The sequence below is a fragment of the Balaenoptera acutorostrata genome, chromosome 14 (genome assembly GCF_949987535.1).
Source record: "Balaenoptera acutorostrata chromosome 14, mBalAcu1.1, whole genome shotgun sequence".
Taxonomy (NCBI): domain Eukaryota; kingdom Metazoa; phylum Chordata; class Mammalia; order Artiodactyla; family Balaenopteridae; genus Balaenoptera; species Balaenoptera acutorostrata.
In genome coordinates this window covers 27,561,445-27,585,217 of record NC_080077.1, presented here as the reverse complement: position 1 = coordinate 27,585,217, position 23,773 = coordinate 27,561,445, and the positions used below count along the sequence as shown (strand labels likewise).

Genomic DNA, 23,773 nt, shown 5'->3' with positions numbered 1-23,773 from the left:
AGTTTGCAAGAGTAAAATGCTATAATAATTAATAATTTTATATGCAAAAACAGTTATTATACACTTAGAAAGTTAAAGAAATAAGGAAACTGACAAATAACACTGTCTTGAATACTGTGGCTTTGTAACAAGACTTGAAATCAGGTCATGTAAATCCTCCAACTTTGTTCTTTTTTAACATTGTTTTGTTACTTCTGGGTTCTTTGCATTTCATTCTAACTTTTTATCTCTACTCTGCCTTGTATTATTTTTGCATTTGGAAGGATTTGTTTGCTTAAAAAAAATATATCTCCGTAGAATTGCCACTAACATCCATAACATATGACAGGAAAGTTACTAAATGTCAGGAAAGTTATCTGAGATTTGGGAGTAAGGTAAAAATGTGGAATATGTCACTTCAATATCATATGGAGGCATAAGCCCACTCAAGGACTGCCTACGGAAAGTGTAGCTAGTTCATCTCACTATTTATTAACGATCTTACAGAAGTTTACCTGTTAACTTGTATAATATGTTTTTGTTCAGGAGAGATGTAAATAAGTTCTGCCTAGTGAAACAGTGAATCCCTAAGATTTATAACCTGTTGGACATAAACAAGCTTTTTAAAACAATCAAACTCAGATATCTGATTCTAACATTTCTTTCTTCAATTATGAATACCCTAGCTTCTTAAATAAACTTTAAACGGGACATAGCCTCTTACTGTTTCCATGTTAACTAAATTAAATAGAATCATATTTTATATTTTCGGAGAGTCATAAATTTATCTTTTTTGAAAATTATACTTTAACAAAACAACCTTTAAAAAACTTTATGCTGGGCTTCCCTGGTGGCGCAGTGGTTGAGAATCCGCCTGCCAGTGCAGGGGACACGGGTTCGAGCCCTGGTCTGGGAGGATCCCACATGCCGTGGAGCGGCTGGGCCCGTGTGCCACAACTACTGAGCCTGCGTGTCTGAAGCCTGTGGTCCGCAACAAGAGAGGCCGCGATAGTGAGAGGCCCGCACACCGCGAAGAAGAGTGGCCCCTGCTTGACGCAACCAGAGAAAGCCCTCGCACAGAAACGAAGACCCAACACAGCCAAAAATAAATAAATAAATAAATAAATAAATAAATAAAAGTGAAATTCTAAAAAAAAAACAAAAATAAAACTTTATGCTGCTTTTTATCATATAATTCCACTTAAGCCAAGAAATTTTTAGGAAAAAGTCCATCTGGGAATTCTTCACATTTTGTGATGATAAATTAAAAAGAACAGCTTTGCCACCTTAAAATTTCATGAGATGAAAAAAATTACACATGTGTATGCAACAACATCCATGATCTCCTATCTGGACATAAAAAATACAACAAATACAAATGGAAGAAGAAAGTGCAGGGGGAAAATCAGGTACTAAAAATATGTGTCTCTATCAACCTCAGTTGAAAATGAATATCTCTTTTTTGAGTCATACTTGGGAACAATGAATGCAGGACTGATCTAGCGCCAAACCATTTAAACATTTAAATAGGGACTATGAAAGTGTTTAATAGTAAAATTACAATATTAGTTTTTTAAAAAAATTTCAGATTTATTTATGCTTGCCAGAAGTTCATTCTATGAGGGTGATATTAACGTTAGCCTTGGCATAAATTTGTCACATGATTGTTACCCTAAGCCATTCAGCATTTGGACAAAATGCTTTATTTTTTAAATGGCAAATAGTATTTTAGTATATGGATGGGTCATTTTAATTTACCCAAATGCAGACGGTGCCTGCTTTTTATTACTATAAACATTCTTATACATGTCGCTTTGTGCACTTGTTCAATTATTTCTTTGTAATAAAGTCTTAAACCTGGACTTGTTGGGGACAGAAGATATGCCCATTTCAAGTGCTGATATTATAGACACTATCATGTCCTTTCATCTTGGCCAATCTGATGGAGGAAAAAGGAAACATTGCCCTTTTTAAACCACTGAGATGGACTGTCTTTTCATGTGTCTGTATATCTTTTATGAATTAGCTTTTATGTTTTTTCCACATGATGTATGAAACCTGTTTCTACATGCAGATAGTAATCTTTTAAGTTTGGAGTTAAGAACATGGCTCTAATTTTTTATATTTAGTATCTCTCTCTATCCAACCCCTCTCTACCCACCCTTCCAAGGAATACAGGAATAAACATCATACTGCATAAAATTTGTTCCATATTTAGGATTATTTCCATAGGATAGAGTCTCAGAGGTAGTGTTATACTTGGTCCCAGGTACAGCACTATTAAGGTTCTTGATCTCTAGGGCCAAATTATTAAAGGACTATTGCTGATGGATGATTATATCGTTTTACCAAGTTCTTACCATCTAGATATTTTTCACTATTTAAAAAGGTTTGGAGGGCAGACAGCAGAAGCAAGAATAACTACAATCCTGCAGCCTGTGGAACAAAAAACACATTCACAGAAAGACAGATAAGATGAAAAGGCAGAGGGCGATGTACCAGATGAAGGAACAAGATAAAACCCCAGAAAAACAATGGAATGAAGTGGAGATAGGCAACCTTCCAGAAAAAGAATTCAGAATAATGATAGTGAACATGATCCAGGACCTCAGAAAAAGAATGGGGGCAAAGATCGAGAAGATTCAAGAAATCTTTAACAAAGATCTAGAAGAATTAGAGGAGAAACAAACTGAGATGAACAACACAATAACTGAAATGAAAAATACACTAGAAGGAATCAATAGCAGAATAACTGAGGCAGAAGAACGGATAAGTGACCTGGAAGACAGAACGGTGGAATTCACTGTTGCGGAACAGAATAAAGAAAAAAGAATGAAAAGAAATGAAGACAGCCTAAGAGACCTCTGGGACAACGTTAAACGCAACAACGTTCACATTATAGGGGTCCCAGAAGGAGAAGACAGAGAGAAAGGACCCAAAAAAATATTTGAAGAGATTATAGTCGAAAACTTCCCGAACATGGGGAAGGAAATAGCCACCCAAGTCCAGGAAGCGCAGAGAGTCCCAAACAGGATAAACCCAAGGAGAAACATGCCGAGACACATAGCAATCAAATTGGCAAAAATTAAAGACAAAGAAAAATTATTGAAACCATCAAGGGAAAAAAGACAAATAACATACAAGGGAACTCCCATAAGGTTAACAGCTGATTTCTCAGCAGAAACTCTACAAGCCACAGGGGAGTGGCATGATATACGTAAAGTGATGAAAGAGAAGAACCTACAACCAAGATTACTCTACCCGGCAAGGATCTCATTCAGATTCGATGGAGAAATCAAAAGCTTTACAGACAAGCAAAAGCTAAGCGAATTCAGCCCCACCAAACCAGCTCTACAACAAATGCTAAAGGAACTTCTCTAACTGGGAAACACAAGAGAAGAAAAGGACCTACAAAAACAAACCCAAAACAATTTAGAAAATGGTAATAGGAACATACATATCGATAATTACCTTAAACGTGAATGGATCAAATGCTCCAACCAAGAGACACAGGCTTGCTGAATGGATACAAAAACAAGAGCCATATATATGTTGTCTACAAGAGACCCACTTCAGACCTAGGGACACATTCAGACTGAAAGTGAGGGGATGGAAAAAGATATTCCATGCAAGTAGAAATCAAAAGAAAGCTGGAGTAGCAATACTCATGTCAGATAAAAGAGACTTTAAAATAAAGAATGTTACAAGAGACAAGGAAGGACACTACATAATGATCAAGGGATCAATCCAAGAAGAAGATATAGCAATTATAAATATATATGCACCCAATGTAGGAGTACTTCAATACATAAGGCAACTGGTAACAGCTATAAAAGAGGAAATTGACAGTAACACAATAATAGTGGGGGACTTTAACACCACACTTACACCAGTGGACAGATCATCCAAACAGAAAATTAATAAGGAAACACAAGCTTTAAATGACACAATAGACCAGATAGATTTAACTGATATTTATAGGACATTCCATCCAAAAACAGCAGGTTACACTTTCTTCTCAAGTGCGCATGGAACATTCTCCAGGATAGTTCACATCTTGGGTCACAAATCAAGCCTCAGTAAATTTAAGAAAATGGAAATCATATCAAGTATCTTCTTTGACCACAATGCTATGAGATTAGAAATCAATTACAGGGATAAAAACGTAAAAAACACAAACACATGGAGGATAAACAAAACATTACTAAATAACCAAGAGATTACTGAGGAAATCAAAGAGGAAATCAAAAAATACCTAGAGACAAATGATAATGAAAACACGATGACCCAAAACCTATGGAATGCAGTAAAAGCAGTTCTAAGAAGGAAGATTATAGCTATACAAGCCTACCTCAAGAAGCAAGAACAATTTCAAACAAACAATCTAACCTCACACCTAAAGGAACTTGAGAAAGAAGAACAAACAAAACCCAAAGTTAGCAGAAGGAAAGAAATCATAAAGATCAGAGCAGAAATAAATGAAATAGAAACAAAGAAAACAATAGCAAAGATGATTGAAACTAAAAGCTGGTTGTTTGAGAAGATAAACAAAATTGATAAACCATTAGCCAGACTCATCAAGAAAAAGTGGGAGAGGACTCAAATCAATAAAATTAGAAACGAAAAAGGAGAAGCGACAACAGACACCGCAGAAATACAAAGCATCCCAAGAGACTACTACAAGCAACTGTATGCCAATAAAATGGACAACCTAGAAAAAATGGACAAATTCGTAGAAAGGTATAACCTTCCACGACTGAACCAGGAAGAAATAGAAAATATGAACAGACCAATCATAAGTAATGAAATTGAAACTGTGATTAAAAATCTTCCAACAAACAAAAGTCCAGGACCAGATGGCTTCACAGGTGGATTCTATCAAACATTTAGAGAAGAGCTAACACCCATCCTTCTCAAACTCTTTCAAAAAATTGTGGAGGAAGGAACACTCCCAAACTCATTCTATGAGGCCACCATCACCCTGATCCCAAAACCAGACAAAGATACTACAAAAATAGAAAATTACACACCAATATTACTGATGAATATAGATGAAAAATCCTCAACAAAATACTAGCAAAGAGAATCCAATAACACATTAAAAGTATCATATACCATGATCAAGTGGGATTTAACCCAGGGATGCAAGAATTCTTCAATATATGCAAATCAATCAATGTGATATAGCATATTAACAAACTGAAGAATAAAAACCATATGATCAGCTCAATAGATGCAAAAAAAGCTTTTGACAAAATTCAACACCCATTTATGATAAAAGCTATCCAGAAAGTGGGCATAGAGGGAACCTACCTCAACATAATAAAAGCCATATACGACAAATCCATAGCAAACATCATTCTCAATCGTGAAAAACTGAAAGCATTTCTTCTAAGATCAGGAACAAGGCAAGGATGTCCACTCTCGCCACTATTATTCAACATAGTTTTGGAAGTCTTAGCCACAGCAATCAGAGAAGAAAAGGAAATAAAAGGAATACAGATTGGAAAAGAAAAAGTAAAACTGTCACTGTTTGCAGATGACATGATAGTATACATAGAGAATCCTAAAGATGCCACCAGAAAACTACTAGAGCTAATCAATCAATTTGGTAAAGTTGCAGGATACAAAATTAAGGCACAGAAATCTCTTGCATTCCTATACACTAATGATGAAAAATCTGAAAGAGAAATTAAGGAAACACTCCCATGTTCCACTGCAACAAATAGGATAAAATACCTAGGAAGAAACCTACCTAGGGAGACAAAAGACCTGTATGCAGAAAACTATAAACACTGATGAAAGAAATTAAAGATGATACCACCAGATGGAGAGATATACCATGTTCTTGGATTGGAAGAATCAATATTGTGAAAATGACCATACTACCCAAAGCAATATACAGATTCAATGCAATCCCTATCAAATTACCAATGGCATTTTTTACAGAACTAGAACAAAAAATCTTAAAATTTGTATGGAGACACAAAAGACCCCGAATAGCCAAAGCAGTCTTGAGGGAAAAAAACGGAGCTGCAGGAATCAGACTCCCTGACTTCAGACTATACTACAAAGCTACAGTAATCAAGACAGTATGGTACTGGCACAAAAACAGAAATATAGATCAATGGAACAGGATAGAAAGCCCAGAGATAAACCCACGCACCTATGGTCAACTAATCTATGACAAAGGAGGCAAGGATATACAACGGAGAAAAGACAGTCTCTTCAATAAGTGGTGCTGGGAAAACTGGACAGCTACATGTTAAAGAATGAAATTAGAACACTCCCTAACACCATACACAAAAATAAACTCAAAATGGATTAGAGACCTGAATGTAAGACCAGACACTATAAAACTCTTAGAGGGAAACATAGGAAGAACACTCTTTGACAAAAATCACAGCAAGATCTTTTTTGATCCACCTCATAGAGTAATGGAAATAAAAACAAAAATAAACAAATGGGACCTAATGAAACTTCAAAGCTTTTGCAAAGCAAAGGAAACTACAAACAAGACGAAAAGACAACCCTCAGAATGGGAAAAAAATATATGTAAATGAATCAACAGACAAAAGATTAATCTCCAAAATATATAAACAGCTCATGCAGCTCAATATTAAAAAAACAAACAACCCAATCAAAAACATGGGCAGGGCTTCCCTGGTGGCGCAGTGGTTAAGAATCCGCCTGCCAATGCAGGGGACACAGGTTCGAGCCCTGGTCTGGGAAGATCCCACATGCCGTGGAGCAACTAAGCCCGTGCACCACAGCTACTGAGCCTGCGCTTTGGAGCCCGCGAGCCACAACTACTGAAGCCCGCGTGCCTAGAACCCGTGCTCCACAACAAGATAAGCCACCTCAATGAGAAGCCCGCGAACCAAAGAGTAGCCCCTGCTCGCCGCAACTAGAGAAAGCCCACGCAGCAACGAAGACCCAACACAGCCAAAAATACATAAATAAAAATAAATTAAAAACAAAAAAACATGGGCAGAAGACTTAAATAGACATTTCTCCAAAGAGGACATACAGATGGCCAAGAAGCACATGAAAACCTGCTCAACATCACTAATCATTAGAGAAATGCGAATCAAAACTACAATGAGGTACCACCTTACACCAGTTAGAATGGGCATCATCAGAAAATCTACAAACAACAATGCTGGAGAGGGTGTGGAAAAAATGGAACCCTCTTGCACTGTTGGTGGGAACATAAATTGATACAGCCACTATGCAGAACAGTATGGAGGTTCCTTAAAAAACTAAAAATAGAGTTATCATATGACCCAGCAATCCCACTACTGGGCATATACCCAGAGAAAACCATAATTCAAAAAGACACATGCACGCCAATGTTCACTGCAGCACTATTTACAATAGCCAGGTCATGGAAGCAACCTAAATGCCCATTGACAGATGAATGGATAAAGAAGATGTGGTACATATATACAATGGAATATTGCTCAGTCATAAAAAGGAACGAAATTGGGTCATTTGTAGAGACGTGGATAAATCTAGAGACTGTCATACAGAGTGAAGTAAGTCAGAAAGAGAAAAACAAATATTGCGTATTAACGCATATATGTGGAACCCAGAAAAATGGTACAGATGAACCAGTTTGCAGGGCAGAAATTGAGACACAGATGTAGAGAACAAACGTATGGACACCAAAGGGGGAAAGCGGCGGGGGGTTGGGGGTGGTGGTGTGATGAATTGGGCGATTGGGATTGACATGTATACACTGATGTGTATAAAATGGATAAAAAAAAAAAAGAAAGTCTGGCTAAATTTATAAGCAATTAACAGTATGTCATTGCTGTTTTAAATACCAGGTCTTTGATTCAATCATCTGTTTAGGCGATTTAAATGTTGACAATGCTCTAGTTAGAACTGGTTGACTTCTAAGAAGATTTTTTAATACTTTAGTTTCTATCATAGTTTTTACATCTTGCAGTTGCTATTAGATTCAAGGCTGTTTTAACAAAGAAAGGTAGGAAATGGAGCCTCCACGGAACACTCATTACACGCCTAGCACTATTCATGGCACGCTGCAAATCCAAACAACACCACAATGAGTTAGAGATTATATCCTTTTTGCAATGAGGGGGAAAAAAAGCTGAGAGATGTTGAGTAACTTGTTGAAGGTCACACAGCCCTGGTGGAGACTAGCTTCTTTTCATTTTAACTTTCCATTGTGAAGAATTCCAAGCATACATGAAAGCAGAAAAATTACTACAATGAATGACCACATTTTCAACGACTGCTAACATTTTACGATTGCTTCATTTTCCTGAATATTTTTGCTGAACCACTTCAAATTAAATTACAGATATCATGACACTTCACCCTTAAATACTGCATCATGTATGTTTAAAAATTCTCCTACATATCCCTTTTGATTATCGCACCTAACAAATATAATAAGTCCCTCATATTATCTAATATCTGGTACTGATTCAAATTCCCCAATTGTTCCCCAAATATCTCCTATAGCTTTTTTTCCCCCCCTCAAACCAGAATCCAAACAAGAATCATTAATTGCATTTGTTTTTTTATGTCTCTAAATCTCTTTTAACCTAACCAATCCACCCCCACTGTTTTCCATGACACTTTTTGAAGAGACCAAGAGGGGAGTCTTGTAGAAGGTCTTCACATTCTGGATCTGTCTGATGGCACTTCCTGGTGTTGTCTGACTTATTTTTCTAGTCAACGTGATTCCTATTAACCCACTGTTAGATCTTAAGATTCGGGTTAAACGTTTTTGGCAAGACTGTTTCACAGGAGATGCTGCTTATTTCACATTCACCATATCAGGTGGCACACATCCAGCCATCCCACCATTAGGGATGCTGGTTGGATCACTGACAGCTGGATCCCTGGAGGGGCTATAGACAATGAACTGTATGGGAACGTCTGTTCCTTTGTGATTAACAAGCAATCTGTGGGTGAGCTTTGGTATCATGTAAATATGGCAAATGAAAATTTAAAAAAATAAGCATATTAATGGTTTTAGTTCTAATTGATGATCCTTGTCAGAATCATTATTTTAATATCACTAGCATTATCAACTTTATCATTCCTTCTACTTTATTAGCTAGCATTATTTTGAAGAATACATTCTCCTGAAGAATATACAGTTAGTATGTAGCATGTCTTAAGAAGAGCTTTACCTCCTCAACTGGATGAATTATAGTATCCCTTTAAAAGGAAGGGAAAGTACTGAATTTTTTTCCTTATAATTTTCAATTTTCTAAGAATTTGGTCACTTCCACAGATGGCAAGTGAGTTGTTTTGTGGTTGGTGATGCGTTTTGTTTTAGTTTTGATTTCTTTTTCTTGATTATCCTTTTAGACTCATGGATCTTTATGTTCAGTAATACAAATTTTATTTTAATAGCTCCCTGAAAATAAGATTCAAATAGTGGCTTGTCTCAATTCCAATCACACTGTTCTTTTATTACATCATCATCTCATAAAGTGTCTCATGGTTGAAAAATTCCACAGAAGATGGGAGAATCATCTTTTATTTAGCCAAAGTTTGAATATTAATTTTAAGGCTTGTGAAGCTGAAAAAAGGATAAAGATGTAAGAAGCGGTTCTGTGTTTTTAAATCCTAGTTCTAAATAGTCCAAACATCAGTGATTATTCAAAAACTGGGAAATTAAAACACAGATCATGAAGTAATTAGTCATAACCTCAAACAAACACACAACTAGAATTAAGAGTATTTGGGCAACAGATTATGACAGTTAAGAACTGTTCTTACATTAGAGTTCTTAAAGTTAGGATAATATATTTGGAAAGCCTCAGATTTAGTGATCATCTTATGACATCTTAATCTTTAATTGTTTATCCTTTATGAATAAATCAAATTTCAAAATACATCTAAAGAAAAGATTTTATAAATTAAAGTCTGATTACTATCAGAACTCAGGAACTCAGACTAATTTGTATATTTGCAGGGGACCAATAATAAAAAAAAGTGGGAGAAGATATAAATTACTAAAAATTTTGATTAAAAAGAGAATGCAACTGATATTTTAAAATATGCCAAATATGTTATTAATCTTGTTGTTTATTATATACCATTAATTAATAAAATTATTATATTAAAATATTCATTTATTTAGTCAACTGTTTTCCTTGAAAATCCCTTTAACTCTATTTTACCATATAAATATTAACTTTAGGTCAACCTATATTGATTAGCATAATTTGTGATTGAGTAGAATCTAAATTAGTGAGTTTTAATTGCCTTTTAGTTTTTAAGGAAATATAATTTAGAGTGTATATCACAGTATTTCAGAAGCCTAAAACTTAGCTCTTATGGGAACTAAAAATTCATTGTCAAGTCAGATTTTAAGTCTGTGTATGTTTTGCAATTTCCAAAATTAAAAATTCAACTTCATATGCTTTCAAATGCTTGTTCAACATGTATTATGAATGAGCTCTTCTTAGAAAAAATTGAAGTGTGTTTCCTTTACAAAGTTACATTAATCACAGTTCCTCAAACCTCAGAGTGCTGACCATCCTTTTTCTTTCCCCCAGCTTTTGAAAGGTATAATTGACATAGCACTGTGTAGGTTTAAGGTGTACAATGTGTTGATTCAATACACTTATATCTGGCAAAATTATCACACTGTAGCCTTAGCTCACACCTCCAACATGTCATATAATTTCCATTTCTTTTTTGTGGTGAGAACATTTAAGATCTACGACCGTCTTAATCTACATTTAACTTAAAAATGAGAATTTAGAATAGGTACATTTCAAACCACTATGTTAGTGCTCTACCTACACATGCAAATCAGTGTCAAATTCTGTGATGATCTGCATGCTTCAACCTCAAGTTCAACAACAGAGCAATACAAATCATTTTTAGATCACTGATGCATAAGGAGTTTTGGCTAGTGTAGAGTTTGTTAAATAACCTTAGAAGCAGAATTTTATTATAATTAAAACTTAATTATAATAAATAATTATTTATAATAAAATAATTATATTTTATGAAAAGTGTATATTTTTCTGATTTCATTTTCCAACTAAAAATGTTATTTCAAATAAAACTTTGTGCATTGAATACCATTGCAATCCAGCAGCAACAAGCATTGTATCATTCTTTTAGTCTGCGTCTTTTAAAAAGTACTTAATACTCAAACTTCACTTGTCTCAAAGATTTCCCAGAACATCATATAAGGCCATTTTATTAGTCTTTCCCAAATAATGTAAAAAAAAAGTCCAGGGCTCATTTTTTCTTATGACAAATTAAACAAAACATTTCTCCAGTTAAAAATCTTAAAGGAAAAGTTTCTTCTACAATTCATAGCTTAACTAAGATCAAATTTTTTTTCCTGTACAAAAAATATGGCAAACTATTTCTATGTCTGTAGTAAAAACTTCTGCAAGAGTTGTAAAGGGTCTCTGAAAGAGAGGGGTTAGACACTCAAAAGAGCAAAATCTGATTACCTTAGATAGTATTCAATATCTAGAACCTTAAAAAATGTTATCAAAGCCAGAATCAAGGAAATCACACAAAATTTGTTCACTGAGATATCCTAATCTTCAAAAATTCCAAAGAAGGGTCAGCATATGAGACAATGTCCACTGATAAAAGGGAAAAAAAGCACATTCTATCAATGGCTACAATTCAGAGACGGTCTCTGAGGAGACCAGTCACTGCCAAGACTGCCATCTGCTTGACCTGTTGTTCTAGGGGCTTGGGAGGCTCCACCTCCAACAAAACTGAAATCATAGGGGCAGGTGTACAAGAAAGAGAAACAGGAAATATCAGAGTTTCCTTCCTCCCTTTCTTTCTTTCTTTCAGCCCCAGGAAAGCAAAATCAATCTAAAATAGGAAACTTCCCGGATGTTCCACAATGCCCACTTTCTAAACACTACCTTATTTGGCAGTTGAGGGCTGAATGCAGAGCCCATATTTTTATACTAGTTTGAGCTGGAATTAAAAATATCAGGTAAAATAAACTAAAAACTGAATTACAACCCAATGTCAGGATTTTGCACAATATGAAACATTAAATAAGGAGATGTAATTTGTTTTTTAGGAAGTCAGATGGCACAGAAAGCAAAGGGACTATCTATTAAAGATTCTTTTTCTTTGTATCGTTGGGTACAGTTTCTTGATTTCCATGGAAAACGTCAAGCTATAATTACCAACTTTTCGGAGCTCAAAGGAAGATTCAAACTGGTGCCCAGATGCCAGAAGGAGGACCGCAAAATTAATTCCTGACTGTAGTGTTGGCTCAGATTCAAATGCCTTTTTGAACCTATAAAAAAAACACACACACACACAAATGTACAAGTTTACTTTTTCAGTCATGAAACTTTGAGTTTGCAATAGCTTCTGTTTGCACAACTCCAAGGCCTGAGCAAGTAAAAATATTCCACTGGCCTTCACCCCAGAATCTAGTGTGCTATTAGGATTTAATGCTTAAGTGACTGTATACCCTCACCCTCAGCAACATGGCATTCCCCCCACTTAACTCAGCCTCATCATAGCATCTCCAGTCTTTAAAAAAATCCTCTCTTCAAAGTCTTCCAGAGAGCGTGTGTGTGTGCGCAAACATGTGTAAACAGTGAAAATTTAAAGATAAGAACCCTGTACATATTTTTATTTTATTTATTTATTTTTTGACGGATTACATTAAAATGCTTTATTTTTTGCTAATCGTATAGAAACACATGATTATGTGAAAACATTTGTTCGGGCCTCTCTCAGGGCTGGCTGCTGCAAGTGAGGAGCCCAAAGCTTTAAGCCTCATTAGTTTCACAGTCATCCTGCTTCTGCTTACGGATTTTCAGAGTTACTTGCAAATGGGTAGGGTACACCTACCTCCTGTTGGGTGTGCATATGTTTTAGGGGATTTGGGGACTTAACTTATAGGAGAGAAAACCTAGAGAAGAGAGCTGATGCATTTGTCTTTCTAGGGGTACTGGGTTAGACTGAACAGTTGCCACACCTCTTTGGGCCTGGATATCAAAATGGAAAATTATAAAAAGTGAATAATCACTGCCAAGAAAAGCCTATCTTCTTCATGTGTGTGTATGTGTTATAAAGAAGACAAACCAGAGGAAAGCCTAGGTCCTACCTATCATTCCAGCAATTCAGAAGCATCTTGTGAAACGCCAGTCTCCCTCCCAATTCTAGGAATGACTCTTAATCTTGCTTTTCTCCTTTTTTGTTCCCTAATAACTGATGTCCCAGACTATAGCTCTGCCTGTACATATTTTTAAAGTGGTTTTTAAAAGCATTAAAAATACACAAAGCAAAAATATATATATATATATATACACAAAACAATGAGGAAGATCATTTAGGTAACATACTGAAACAATCACTTCCATAAGAGCGATATAGAAATGCAATAAAGAATGTCAATTGCAGTAAGAAATTAAGGAAAACAGAGACTGTGCCTGTGCATACTAATTTTGGCTCAAAGAGAATGAGAACACTTTTCTGAATATGCATGAAACTGAATATCAACCTTTAAAAACGTTTCAACATTTGAAAAGACTTCAGTGTTTGTACATCCACTGTATTTTCAAGGTAACACTTCCTAGGTTCCATTCAAGGGTCTCCTCACATATGTCATTTAACAGGCAACAATATTCAATATTATTTCATTTAAGAGCATGAAGAAGAACAAAATTAAAATAAATGCCCTAGTGACTAATAGAAACTGAGCCAAACATGAAAAATGAAATAGCTATTTTAAAAAATCAGATCAAGGCGGGCTTCCCTGGTGGCGCAGTGGTTGAGAATCTGTCTGCCAATGCAGGGGACATGGGTTCGAGCCCTGGTCTGGGAAGATCCCACATGCTGCGGAGCAACTAGGCCTGTGAGCCACAACTGCTGAGCCTGCACGTCTGGAGCCTGTGCTCCGCAACAAGAGAGGCCGCAACAGTGAGAGGCCCGCGCACCGCGATGAAGAGTGGCCCCTGCTTGCCGCAACTAGAGAAAGCCCTCGCACAGAAATGAAGACCCAACACAGCCAAAAATAAAATAAATTAATTAATTAAAAAAAAAAATCTACCATTGCCTTCTATAAAAAAAAAATCAGATCAAGGAAAATATAAAGACTAAATACCTAATGAATAACCATTTAATGATACAATAAAAAGGATACCTAGGGAAAAACACATTAAAATTCCAAGATAAAGGCATTTTTATTTAAATCATTAACTGTGAAACTGAAAGATGGGAATTGCCAAAATGGCAGCCGGCACAATAATGTACATTAGAGTATATTCTTGGCTTTTATATACACTTGAAGTTTTCCATAATTTAAAATGGTAATGTAAACTTCAAAAGAAAAGTACATCTTTTCTGAATATTGAGAATCATGTGCCCTTTTTAAGGGTCTTACTTTTTAAGCAAAAAAAGTGTCTCTGAAAGGAGACAAAAATCAAATAAGTATTAATCTTAACTAGTTGGCTCGAATAGTTATGTATGTGAAATAAGAAAAAAATATTTCCAACTGCATCACTGCTACTGATTAAAAAGCATTTTTATCTCTCCAGAAGTACAGGTGTTTCCCGAATCTAAAATGGAAAAAGCATGTACCCAGACTGCTGATATCCAAAGCAGGTCATATCAAGGAAAGACATGATTTATAAGTCTTAGACTCATAAAAGACCCAAAGGTCTTTGTGTTTGTTCAGAGGCAAGTAGAAGGTCCCAGTAAAAAAAGATATAGGAGAAGAAAGGAGTTAATACCTTTCTTTCTACCAATACTTTATACTTTCTACAAATTCATATCAAGATACATAATATTTTTCAACAAATAAATTCTTTCATTTCTCCTGAAAGAAAAGAACATGGAATGCTTCTCTTCAACATATTCAAAGGAAGATGCAGAAAGCAAGATAACACCAAATCAACCAATAAATATTGACTAAGTACTTCCTATGTGCCAAACTAACCAAAATGAAAAATTGGGCTTATATCTGTTTTTCTGTTACCATAAACAATACATTTAAAAATACTTTAACCAAAATATAGATGCAATAAATTAATAATTTATACTTTTTATGGCTCACAGCACTCCATAATAATAAGCTGGGTATTAAGGAGAAAGTCTTAAGGAAGTGGGAATTCTCACACACTGTAAAAGTACATTAGTATAGTATTTCTTGGCAGAAATTTGCCAATATCTATCAAAAATTGTAAAATACTAAAAAAAGCAATGCATACCTATTGACACAAGATTTCCATATCTATGGGTTTATACTAAGAAAAAACATTAAATATGTAATCAGAAATTTGGTTACAAGAATAATTGTTACAAGATGAAAAAGTACTTCCTAAGTTTCCCACAATATTATAAAATGGAGTATGGAATAAAATGTATTCCAAATGTTGCAAAGCTATGTAACTGCTTAAATTAGAAGAACAGTCAATGTCAGGGGAAAACCTGAGTTTCCAAGTAAGATGTAATAGCCTACTTGGGAGCCATCACTCCTGCTACAACAACTAGGTGGGAAAAAGGATACACATCAAAAACATATTTTTATAGATGCTGGAGATCTATGGAAGCAACAGCAACAACAAAATCACTGAAATAAAATTCCAAACAGGGAAGTGTCCTACACCAAGGAGAGCTGAATTGCTTTTGTCGCTAAAGGGGCATTTGCTGATTCCAACCATAATATTAAGCGTAGGCTCGGCATAGGCAGAGAAACTCTACCTATTTGAAACTCTACCAGGGAAAAGAGAAGCAAGTGGATTTCCCGATAGTTGCATGGGCTGGCATGACAGGGTGAAACCTGGAGGAACCACAAATGTGCAGCCGGTTTTCTCCACAGGACATTTGTTGAATGCTGGCTATATGGGCAGTTGGGGATGAGGTATGGCTGGAATGGCAGTGAAATATGAAGTCCAGCAGTACTTAGGAGTGAAGTGTTACTTGAGGGAGGAGCCTGCAACAAATAGATGGCAATCTCCTCCAAAGTCTGGAGCTGTATAATATAAGAGAATAAAGAGTCAAACTCAAAACTCCAAAGGGCAGTTATAAAATCTTCCACAGTATTTAAGGGATAAGATAGAGCCCTGCTTGGCTCTCAATCAAAAGATGAGGGTGCTCACATCCAGGAAGCAGGAAGAAAACAGAGATAGACAGGGTCAAATAAAACTGAAACCCAGGATGGTGGAGTAGAAGGATGTGCTCTCACTCCCTCTTGTGAGAACACCAGAATCACAACTAGCTGCTGAACAATCATCGACAGGAAGACACTGGAACTCACCAACAAAGATACCCCACATCCAAAGACAAAGGAGAAGCCACAATGCGAAGGCAGGAGGGGTGCAATCACAATAAAATCAAATCCCATAACTGGTGGGTGGGTGACTCACAGACTGGCAAACACTTATACTGCAGAAGTTCACCCACTGGAGTGAAGGTTCTGAGCCCCACATCAGGCATCCCAACCTGGGGCTCCGGCAACGGGAGGAGAAATTCCTAGAGAATCAGACTTTGAAGGTTAGTGGGATTTGACTGCAGGACTTCGACAGGACTGGGGGAAACAGAGACTCCACTCTTGGAGGGCACACACAAAGTACTGTGTGCATCGGGACCCAGGGGAAGGAGCAGTAACCCCAGGGAAGACTGAACCAGACATACCTGCTAGTGTTGGAGGGTCTCCTGCAGAGGCGGGGGGTGGCTGTGGCTCACCGTGGAGACAAGAACACTGGCAGCAGAAGTTCTGGGAAGTACTCCTTGGCGTGAGCACCCCTGGAGTGTGCCATTAGCCCCATCAAAGAGCCCAGGTAGGCGCCAGTGTTGGGTCGCCTCAGGCCAAACAACCAACAGGGAGGGAACTCAGCCCCATCCATTAGCAGTCAAGCGGATTAAAGTTTTACTGAGCTCTGCCCACCAGAGCAACAGTCAGTTCTACCACAACCAGTCCCTCCCATCCGGAAACTTCCACAAGCCTCTTAGAGAGCCTCATCCACCAGAGGGCAGACAGCAGAAGCAAGAAGAACTACAATCCTGCAGCCTGTGGAACAAAAAACACATTCACAGAAAGACAGACAAGATGAAAAGGCAGAGGGCTATGTACCAGATGAAGGAACAAGATAAAACCCCAGAAAAACAACGGAATGAAGTGGAGATAGGCAACCTTCCAGAAAAAGAATTCAGAATGATGATAGTGAAGATGATCCAGGACCTCGGAAAAAGAATGGAGGCAAAGATCGAGAAGATCTAGAAGACAAAGACCTAGAAGAATTAAAGAACAAAGACCTAGAAGAATTAAAGAACAAACAAACAGAGATGAACAATACAATAACTGAAATGAAAAATACACTAGAAGAAATCAATAGCAGAATAACTGAGGCAGAAGAACGGATAAGTGACCTGGAAGACAGAACGGTGGAATTCACTGTTGTGGAACAAAATAAAGAAAAAGGAATGAAAAGAAATGAAGACAGCCTAAGAGACCTCTGGGACCACATTAAATGCAATAACATTCACATTATAGGGGTCTCAGAAGGAGAAGAGAGAGGGGAAGGACCCGAGAAAAAGGTTGAAGAGATTATAGTCGAAAACTTCCCTAACATGAGAAAGGAAATAGCCACCCAAGTTCAGGAAGCACAGAGAGTCCCAAACAGGATAAACCCAAGGAGAAACATGCCGAGACACATAGCAATCAAATTGGCAAAAATTAAAGACAAAGAAAAATTATTGAAACCATCAAGGGAAAAATGACAAATAACATACAAGGGAACTCCCATAAGGTTTTAACAGCTGATTTCTCAGCAGAAACTCTACAAGCCACAAGGGAGTGGCATGATATACGTACAGTGATGAAAGGGAAGAACCTACAACCAAGATTACTCTACCCAGCAAGGATCTCATTCAGATTCGATGGAGAAATCAAAAGCTTTACAGACAAGCAAAAGCTAAGAGAATTCAGTACCACAAAACCAGCTGTACAACAAATGCTAAAGGAACTTCTCTAAGTGGGAAACACAAGAGAAGAAAGGGACCTACAAAAACAAACCCAAAACAATTAAGAAAATGGTAATAGGAACATACATATCGATAATTACCTTAAACATGAATGGATTAAATGCTCCAACCAAAAGACACAGGCTTGCTGAATGGATACAAAACCAAGACCCATATATATGCTGTCTACAAGAGACCCACTTCAGACCTAGGGACACATTCAAATGGAAAGTGAGGGGATGGAAAAAGATATTCCATGCAAATGGAAATCAAAAGAAAGCTGGAGTAGCAATACTCGTATCAGATAAAATAGACTTTAAAATAAAGAATGTTGCAAGAGACAAGGAAAGACACTACATAATGATCAAGGGATCAATCCAAGAAGAAGATATAACAATTATAAATATATATGCACCCAACGTAGGAGCACCTCAATACATAAGGCAACTGCTAACAGCTATGAAAGAGGAAATTGACAGTAACACAATAATAGTGGGGGACTTTTAACACCTCACTTACACCAATGGACAGATCATCCAAAGTGAAAATAAATAAGGAAACAGAAGCTTTAAATGACACAATAGACCAGATAGATTTAATTGATATTTATAGGACATTCCATCCCAAAACAGCAGATTACACTTTCCTCTCAAGTGCGCATGGAACATTCTCCAGGATAGATCACATCTTGGGTCACAAATCAAGCCTCAGTAAATTTAAGAAAATTGAAATCATATCAAGCATCTTTTCTGACCACAACGCTATGAAATTAGAAATTACAGGGAAAAAAACGTAAAAAACACAAACATATGGAGGCTAAACAATACGTTACTAAATAACCAAGAGATCACTGAAGAAATCAAAGAGGAAATCAAAAAATACCTAGAGACAAATGACAATGAAAACACGACAATCCAAAACCTATGGGATGCAGCAAAAGCAGTTCTAAGAGGGAAGTTTATAGCTATACAAGCCTACCTCAAGAAAAAAGAAAAATCTCAAATAAACAATCTAACCTCACACCTAAAGGAACTAGAGAAAGAAGAACAAACAAAACCCAAAGTTAGCAGAAGGAAAGAAATCATAAAGATCAGAGCAGAAATAAATGAAATAGAAACAAAGAAAACAATAGCAACGATGAATGAAACTAAAAGCTGGTTCTTTGAGCAGATAAACAAAATTGATAAACTATTAGCCAGACTCATCAAGAAAAAGAGGGAGAGGACTCAAATCAATAAAATTAGAAATGAAAAAGGAGAAGTTACAACCGACACTACACAAATACAAAGCATCCCAAGAGACTACTACAAGCAACTCTATGCCAATAAAAAGGACAATCTAGAAGAAATGGACAATTCGTAGAAAGGTATAACCTTCCAAGACTGAACCAGGAAGAAATAGAAAATATGAACAGACCAATCACAAGTAATGAAATTGAAACTGTGATCAAAAATCTTCCAACAAACAAAAGTCCAGGACCAGATGGCTTCCCAGGTGAATTCTATCAAACATTTAGAGAAGAGCTAACACCCATCCTTCTCAAATTCTTCCAAAACAATGTGGAGGAAGGAACACTCCCAAACTCATTCTATGAGGCCACCATCACCCTGATACCAAAACCAGACAAAGATAATACAAAAAAAGAAAATTACAGACTAATATCACTGATGAATATAGATGCAAAAATCCTCAGCAAAATACTAGCAAACAGAACCCAACAACACCTTAAAAGGATCATACACCATGATCAAGTGGGATTTATCCTAGGGATGCAAGGATTTTTCAATATACACAAATCAATCAATGTGATACACCATATTAACAAATTGAAGAATAAAAACCATATGATCAGCTCAATAGATGCAGAAAAAGCTTTTGACAAAATTCAACACCCATTTTTGATAAAAACTATCCAGAAAGTGGGCATAGAGGGAACCTACCTCAACATAATAAAGGCCATATATGAGAACCCACAGCCAACATCATTCTCAATGGTGAAAAACTGAAAGCATTTCCTCTGAGATCAGGAAGAAGACAAGGATGTCCACTCTCACCACTATCATTCAACATAATTTTGGAAGTCCTAGCCACGGCAATCAGAGAAGAAAAAGAAATAAAAGGAATCCAAATTGGAAAAGAAGAAGTAAAACTGTCACTGTTTGCAGATGACATGATAGTATACATAGAGAATCCTAAAGATGCCACCAGAAAACTACTAGAGCTAATCAATCAATTTGGTAAAGTTGCAAGATACAAAATTAAGGCACAGAAATCTCTTGCATTCCTATACACTAATGATGAAAAATCTGAAAGAGAAATTAAGGAAACACTCCCATGTACCATTGCAACAAAAAGGATAAAATACCTAGGAAGAAATCTACCTAGGGAGACAAAAGACCTGTACTCAGAAAACTATAAGACACTGATGAAAGAAATTAAAGATGATACCAACAGATGGAGAGATATACCATGTTCTTGGATTGGAAGAATCAATATTGTGAAAATGACCATACTACCCAAAGCGATCTACAGATTCAATGCAATCCCTATCAAATTACCAATGGCATTTTTTACAGAACTAGAACAAAAAAATCTTAAAATTTGTATGGAGACACAAAAGACCCCAAATAGCCAAAGCAGTCTTGAGGGAATAAAACGGAGCTGCAGGAATCAGACTCCCTGACTTCAGACTATACTACAAAGCTACAGTAATCAAGACAATATGGTACTGGCACAAAAACAGAAACATAGATCAATGGAACAAGATAGAAAGCCCAGAGATAAACCCACGCACCTATGGTCAACTAATCTATGACAAAGGAGGAAAGGATATACAATGGAGAAAACAGAGTGTCTTCAATAAGTGGTGCTGGGAAAACTGGATAGCTACATGTTAAAGAATGAAATTAGAACACTCCCTAACACCATACACAAAAATAAACTCAAAATGGATTAGAGAGCTGAATGTAAGACCGGACACCATAAAACTCTTAGAGGAAAACATAGGAAGTACGCTCTTTGACAAAAATCACAGCAAGATCTTTTTTGATCCACCTCCTAGAGTAATGGAAATAAAAACAGAAATAAACAAATGGGACCTAATGAAACTTCAAAGCTTTTGCACAGCAAGGGAAACCATAAACGAGACGAAAAGACAACCCTCAGAATGGGAGAAAATATTTGCAAAAGAATCAACAGACAAAGGATCAATCTCCAAAATATATAAACAGCTCATGCAGCTCAATATTAAGAAAACAAACAACCCAATCCAAAAATGGGCAGAAGACCTAAATAGACATTTCTCCAAAGAAGACATACAGATGGCCAAGAGGCACATGAAAAGTTGCTCAACATCACCAATTGTTAGAGAAATGCAAATCAAAACTACAATGAGGTTATCACCTCACACCAGTTAGAATGGGCATCATCAGAAAATCTACAAACAACAAATGCTGGAGAGGGTGTGGAGAAAAGGGAACCCTCTTGCACTGTTGGTGGGAATGTAAATTGAGACAGCCTCTATGGAAAACAGTATAGAGGTTCCTTAAAAGCTAAAAATAGAATTACCCTATGATCCAGCAATCCCACTACTGGGCATATACCCAGAGAAAACCATAATTGAAAAAGACATATGCATGCCAATGTTCACTTCAGCACTATTTACAATAGCCAGGTCATGGAAGCAACCTAAATGCCCATCGACAGACAAATGGATAAAGAAGATGTGGTACCTATATACAATGGAATATTACTCAGCCATAAAAAGGAACGAAATTGGGTCATTTGTTGAGACGTGGATGGATCTAGAGACTGTCATACAGAGTGAAGTAAATCAGAAAGAGAAAAACCAATATCGTATATTAACACATATATGTTGAACCTAGAAAAATGGTACAGATGAACTGGTTTGCAGGGCAGAAATAGAGACACAGATGTAGAGAACAAATGTATGGACACCAAGGGGGGAAAGCGGGGGTGGGGTGGGCTGGTGGTGGGATGAGTTGGGAGATTAGGATTGACATGTATACACTGATGTGTATGAAATCGCTGACTATTAAGAACCTGCTGTATAAAATAATAAATTAAATAAAAATTTTTAAAAAATAAATAAAGTAATTAAAAAAAAAAACCAAAAACTGAAACCCAGACCAACTCAACTCAGTTGCGGTTTTTGAGGTAATCAGCTTCTCACCCTCTCTGGCTAACAGAGGAAAGTGAGAGCCTTCTACGAGAGAAAATAAAATCATCTTCAGTCTCAGTAATTCTTAAATACGAAATATATGGCGTACAATAAAGAATTATGAGACATGCAAAGAGTCAGGAAAATGTGACCAATAAACAAAAGAGCAAAACAGACAAGAGGACCTGCCTCACAGATCATTCAGATGTTGGAGTTTGTAGACAAGGACTTTAAATAATTATTACAAATATGGTGAAGAAAATCAAGAAAAAAATGGACAAATGAATGAAAAGAGAAACAATTTCAACAGAGAGTTGAAATCTAAAAAAAGAGAATCAAATAATCTAGAACTAAAATATACAATGCCTGAAAATAAGAATTCATTGTATGTGTTTAATAGCAGACTAGACGCAGCAGAAGATAGATTTGGTGAAATAAAGAAAACAGGTCAATGAAAAATATCAAAACTGAAGCAGGGAGAGAAAAAGGTAGGGGAAAAAACAAAACAGAGCATAAGAGACATGTGAGATATAGTTAAATGGTCTAACATATGTATCACTGTAGCCCCAGGAAGAGGAAAGAGAGAATACAGAACACAAGAAATATTTGAAGACATAAGGCCGAAAATATTCCAAACTGTTGAAAACATTAACCCACAGATCCAAAAAGCTCAGCAAACTTCAAACACGATAAAATAATAAGCACAGCCTAAATGTCGAAACCAAAGACACAGAGGAAAATCTTAAAATCAGCCAGAAAGAAATAGATACATTACTTTCCAAGGAGCAATACAATTGATAGCTGACTTTGCAATACAAACTATGGAAGCCAAAAGATAATGCAACAACATCTTTAGAGTGATAAAAGGAAAAAGAAAAGGTATAAGAAAGATGTGTTCATACAAACAAAAACTGGCAGAATTGGTTGCCAGCAGACCCGCATTACAGAAAATACTAAACATATTCAGGCTGAAGAGTAGTGATTCCAGTTGGAAGCACTGAACTGCAGGAAGAGCATCAGAAAGGGTAAATATTTGACTATATATAAAAGATATTAACTAAACTATTAAATATTTACACTGCTCTACGTTTCTTTCCTTGTTCAGGAAGTGGTAAAGTACAAATTTAAGGTAGACTGTAAAAGCCAAGGATGTGGATTGTCACCTCTAGGGAACTACTAAAAGCATAACATAAAAAGTGTTACTAAAGTGTTAATAGACAATAAAATGTAATACTAAATTAATCAAAAAAAAGGAGGGAATGGAGGATTAATGGAACAAAGAAGATATGGAATAGAAAATAAATAGCAGGATGGTAAGACATAAGCACAACTACCAGTTACCACATTAAATGTAAATGACCTAAACACTCCAAATAAAAAAGATTTCTCAAATTTGATTTAAGAACAACAGCGAAAAAAAAGAAAGAAAAAAGAAACAACTATAATGCATTTAAAAGAGACACACTTTAAATATAAGGATACAGTTAGGTTGAAAGTAAAATGATGCATAAAGATGTATCACTCAACTACTAACCAAAAGAAATCTGTTGTGATTATATATTAATATCAGACAAAACTAACTTTAAGGCAAAAATTATTGCAAGATATAAGGAGGAACATTTCATAATGATAAAAGGGTAAGTTCCACAG

At 36.2% G+C, this 23,773-nt stretch overlaps 1 protein-coding gene across 3 annotated transcripts in view; it reads right to left on the bottom strand.

The window, feature by feature from the left end:
• MAP3K5 (mitogen-activated protein kinase kinase kinase 5) overlaps positions 1 to 23,773 on the bottom strand; it is a 221,842-nt gene that overhangs the window by 90,975 nt on the left and 107,094 nt on the right. For all 3 annotated transcript variants that reach the window (XM_007190926.3, XM_028168712.2, XM_007190925.3), the window contains one exon: positions 12,150 to 12,262. In XM_007190926.3, coding sequence (XP_007190988.2) covers positions 12,150 to 12,262 — 113 coding nt within the window. The remainder of the gene's footprint in view (positions 1 to 12,149; positions 12,263 to 23,773) is intronic.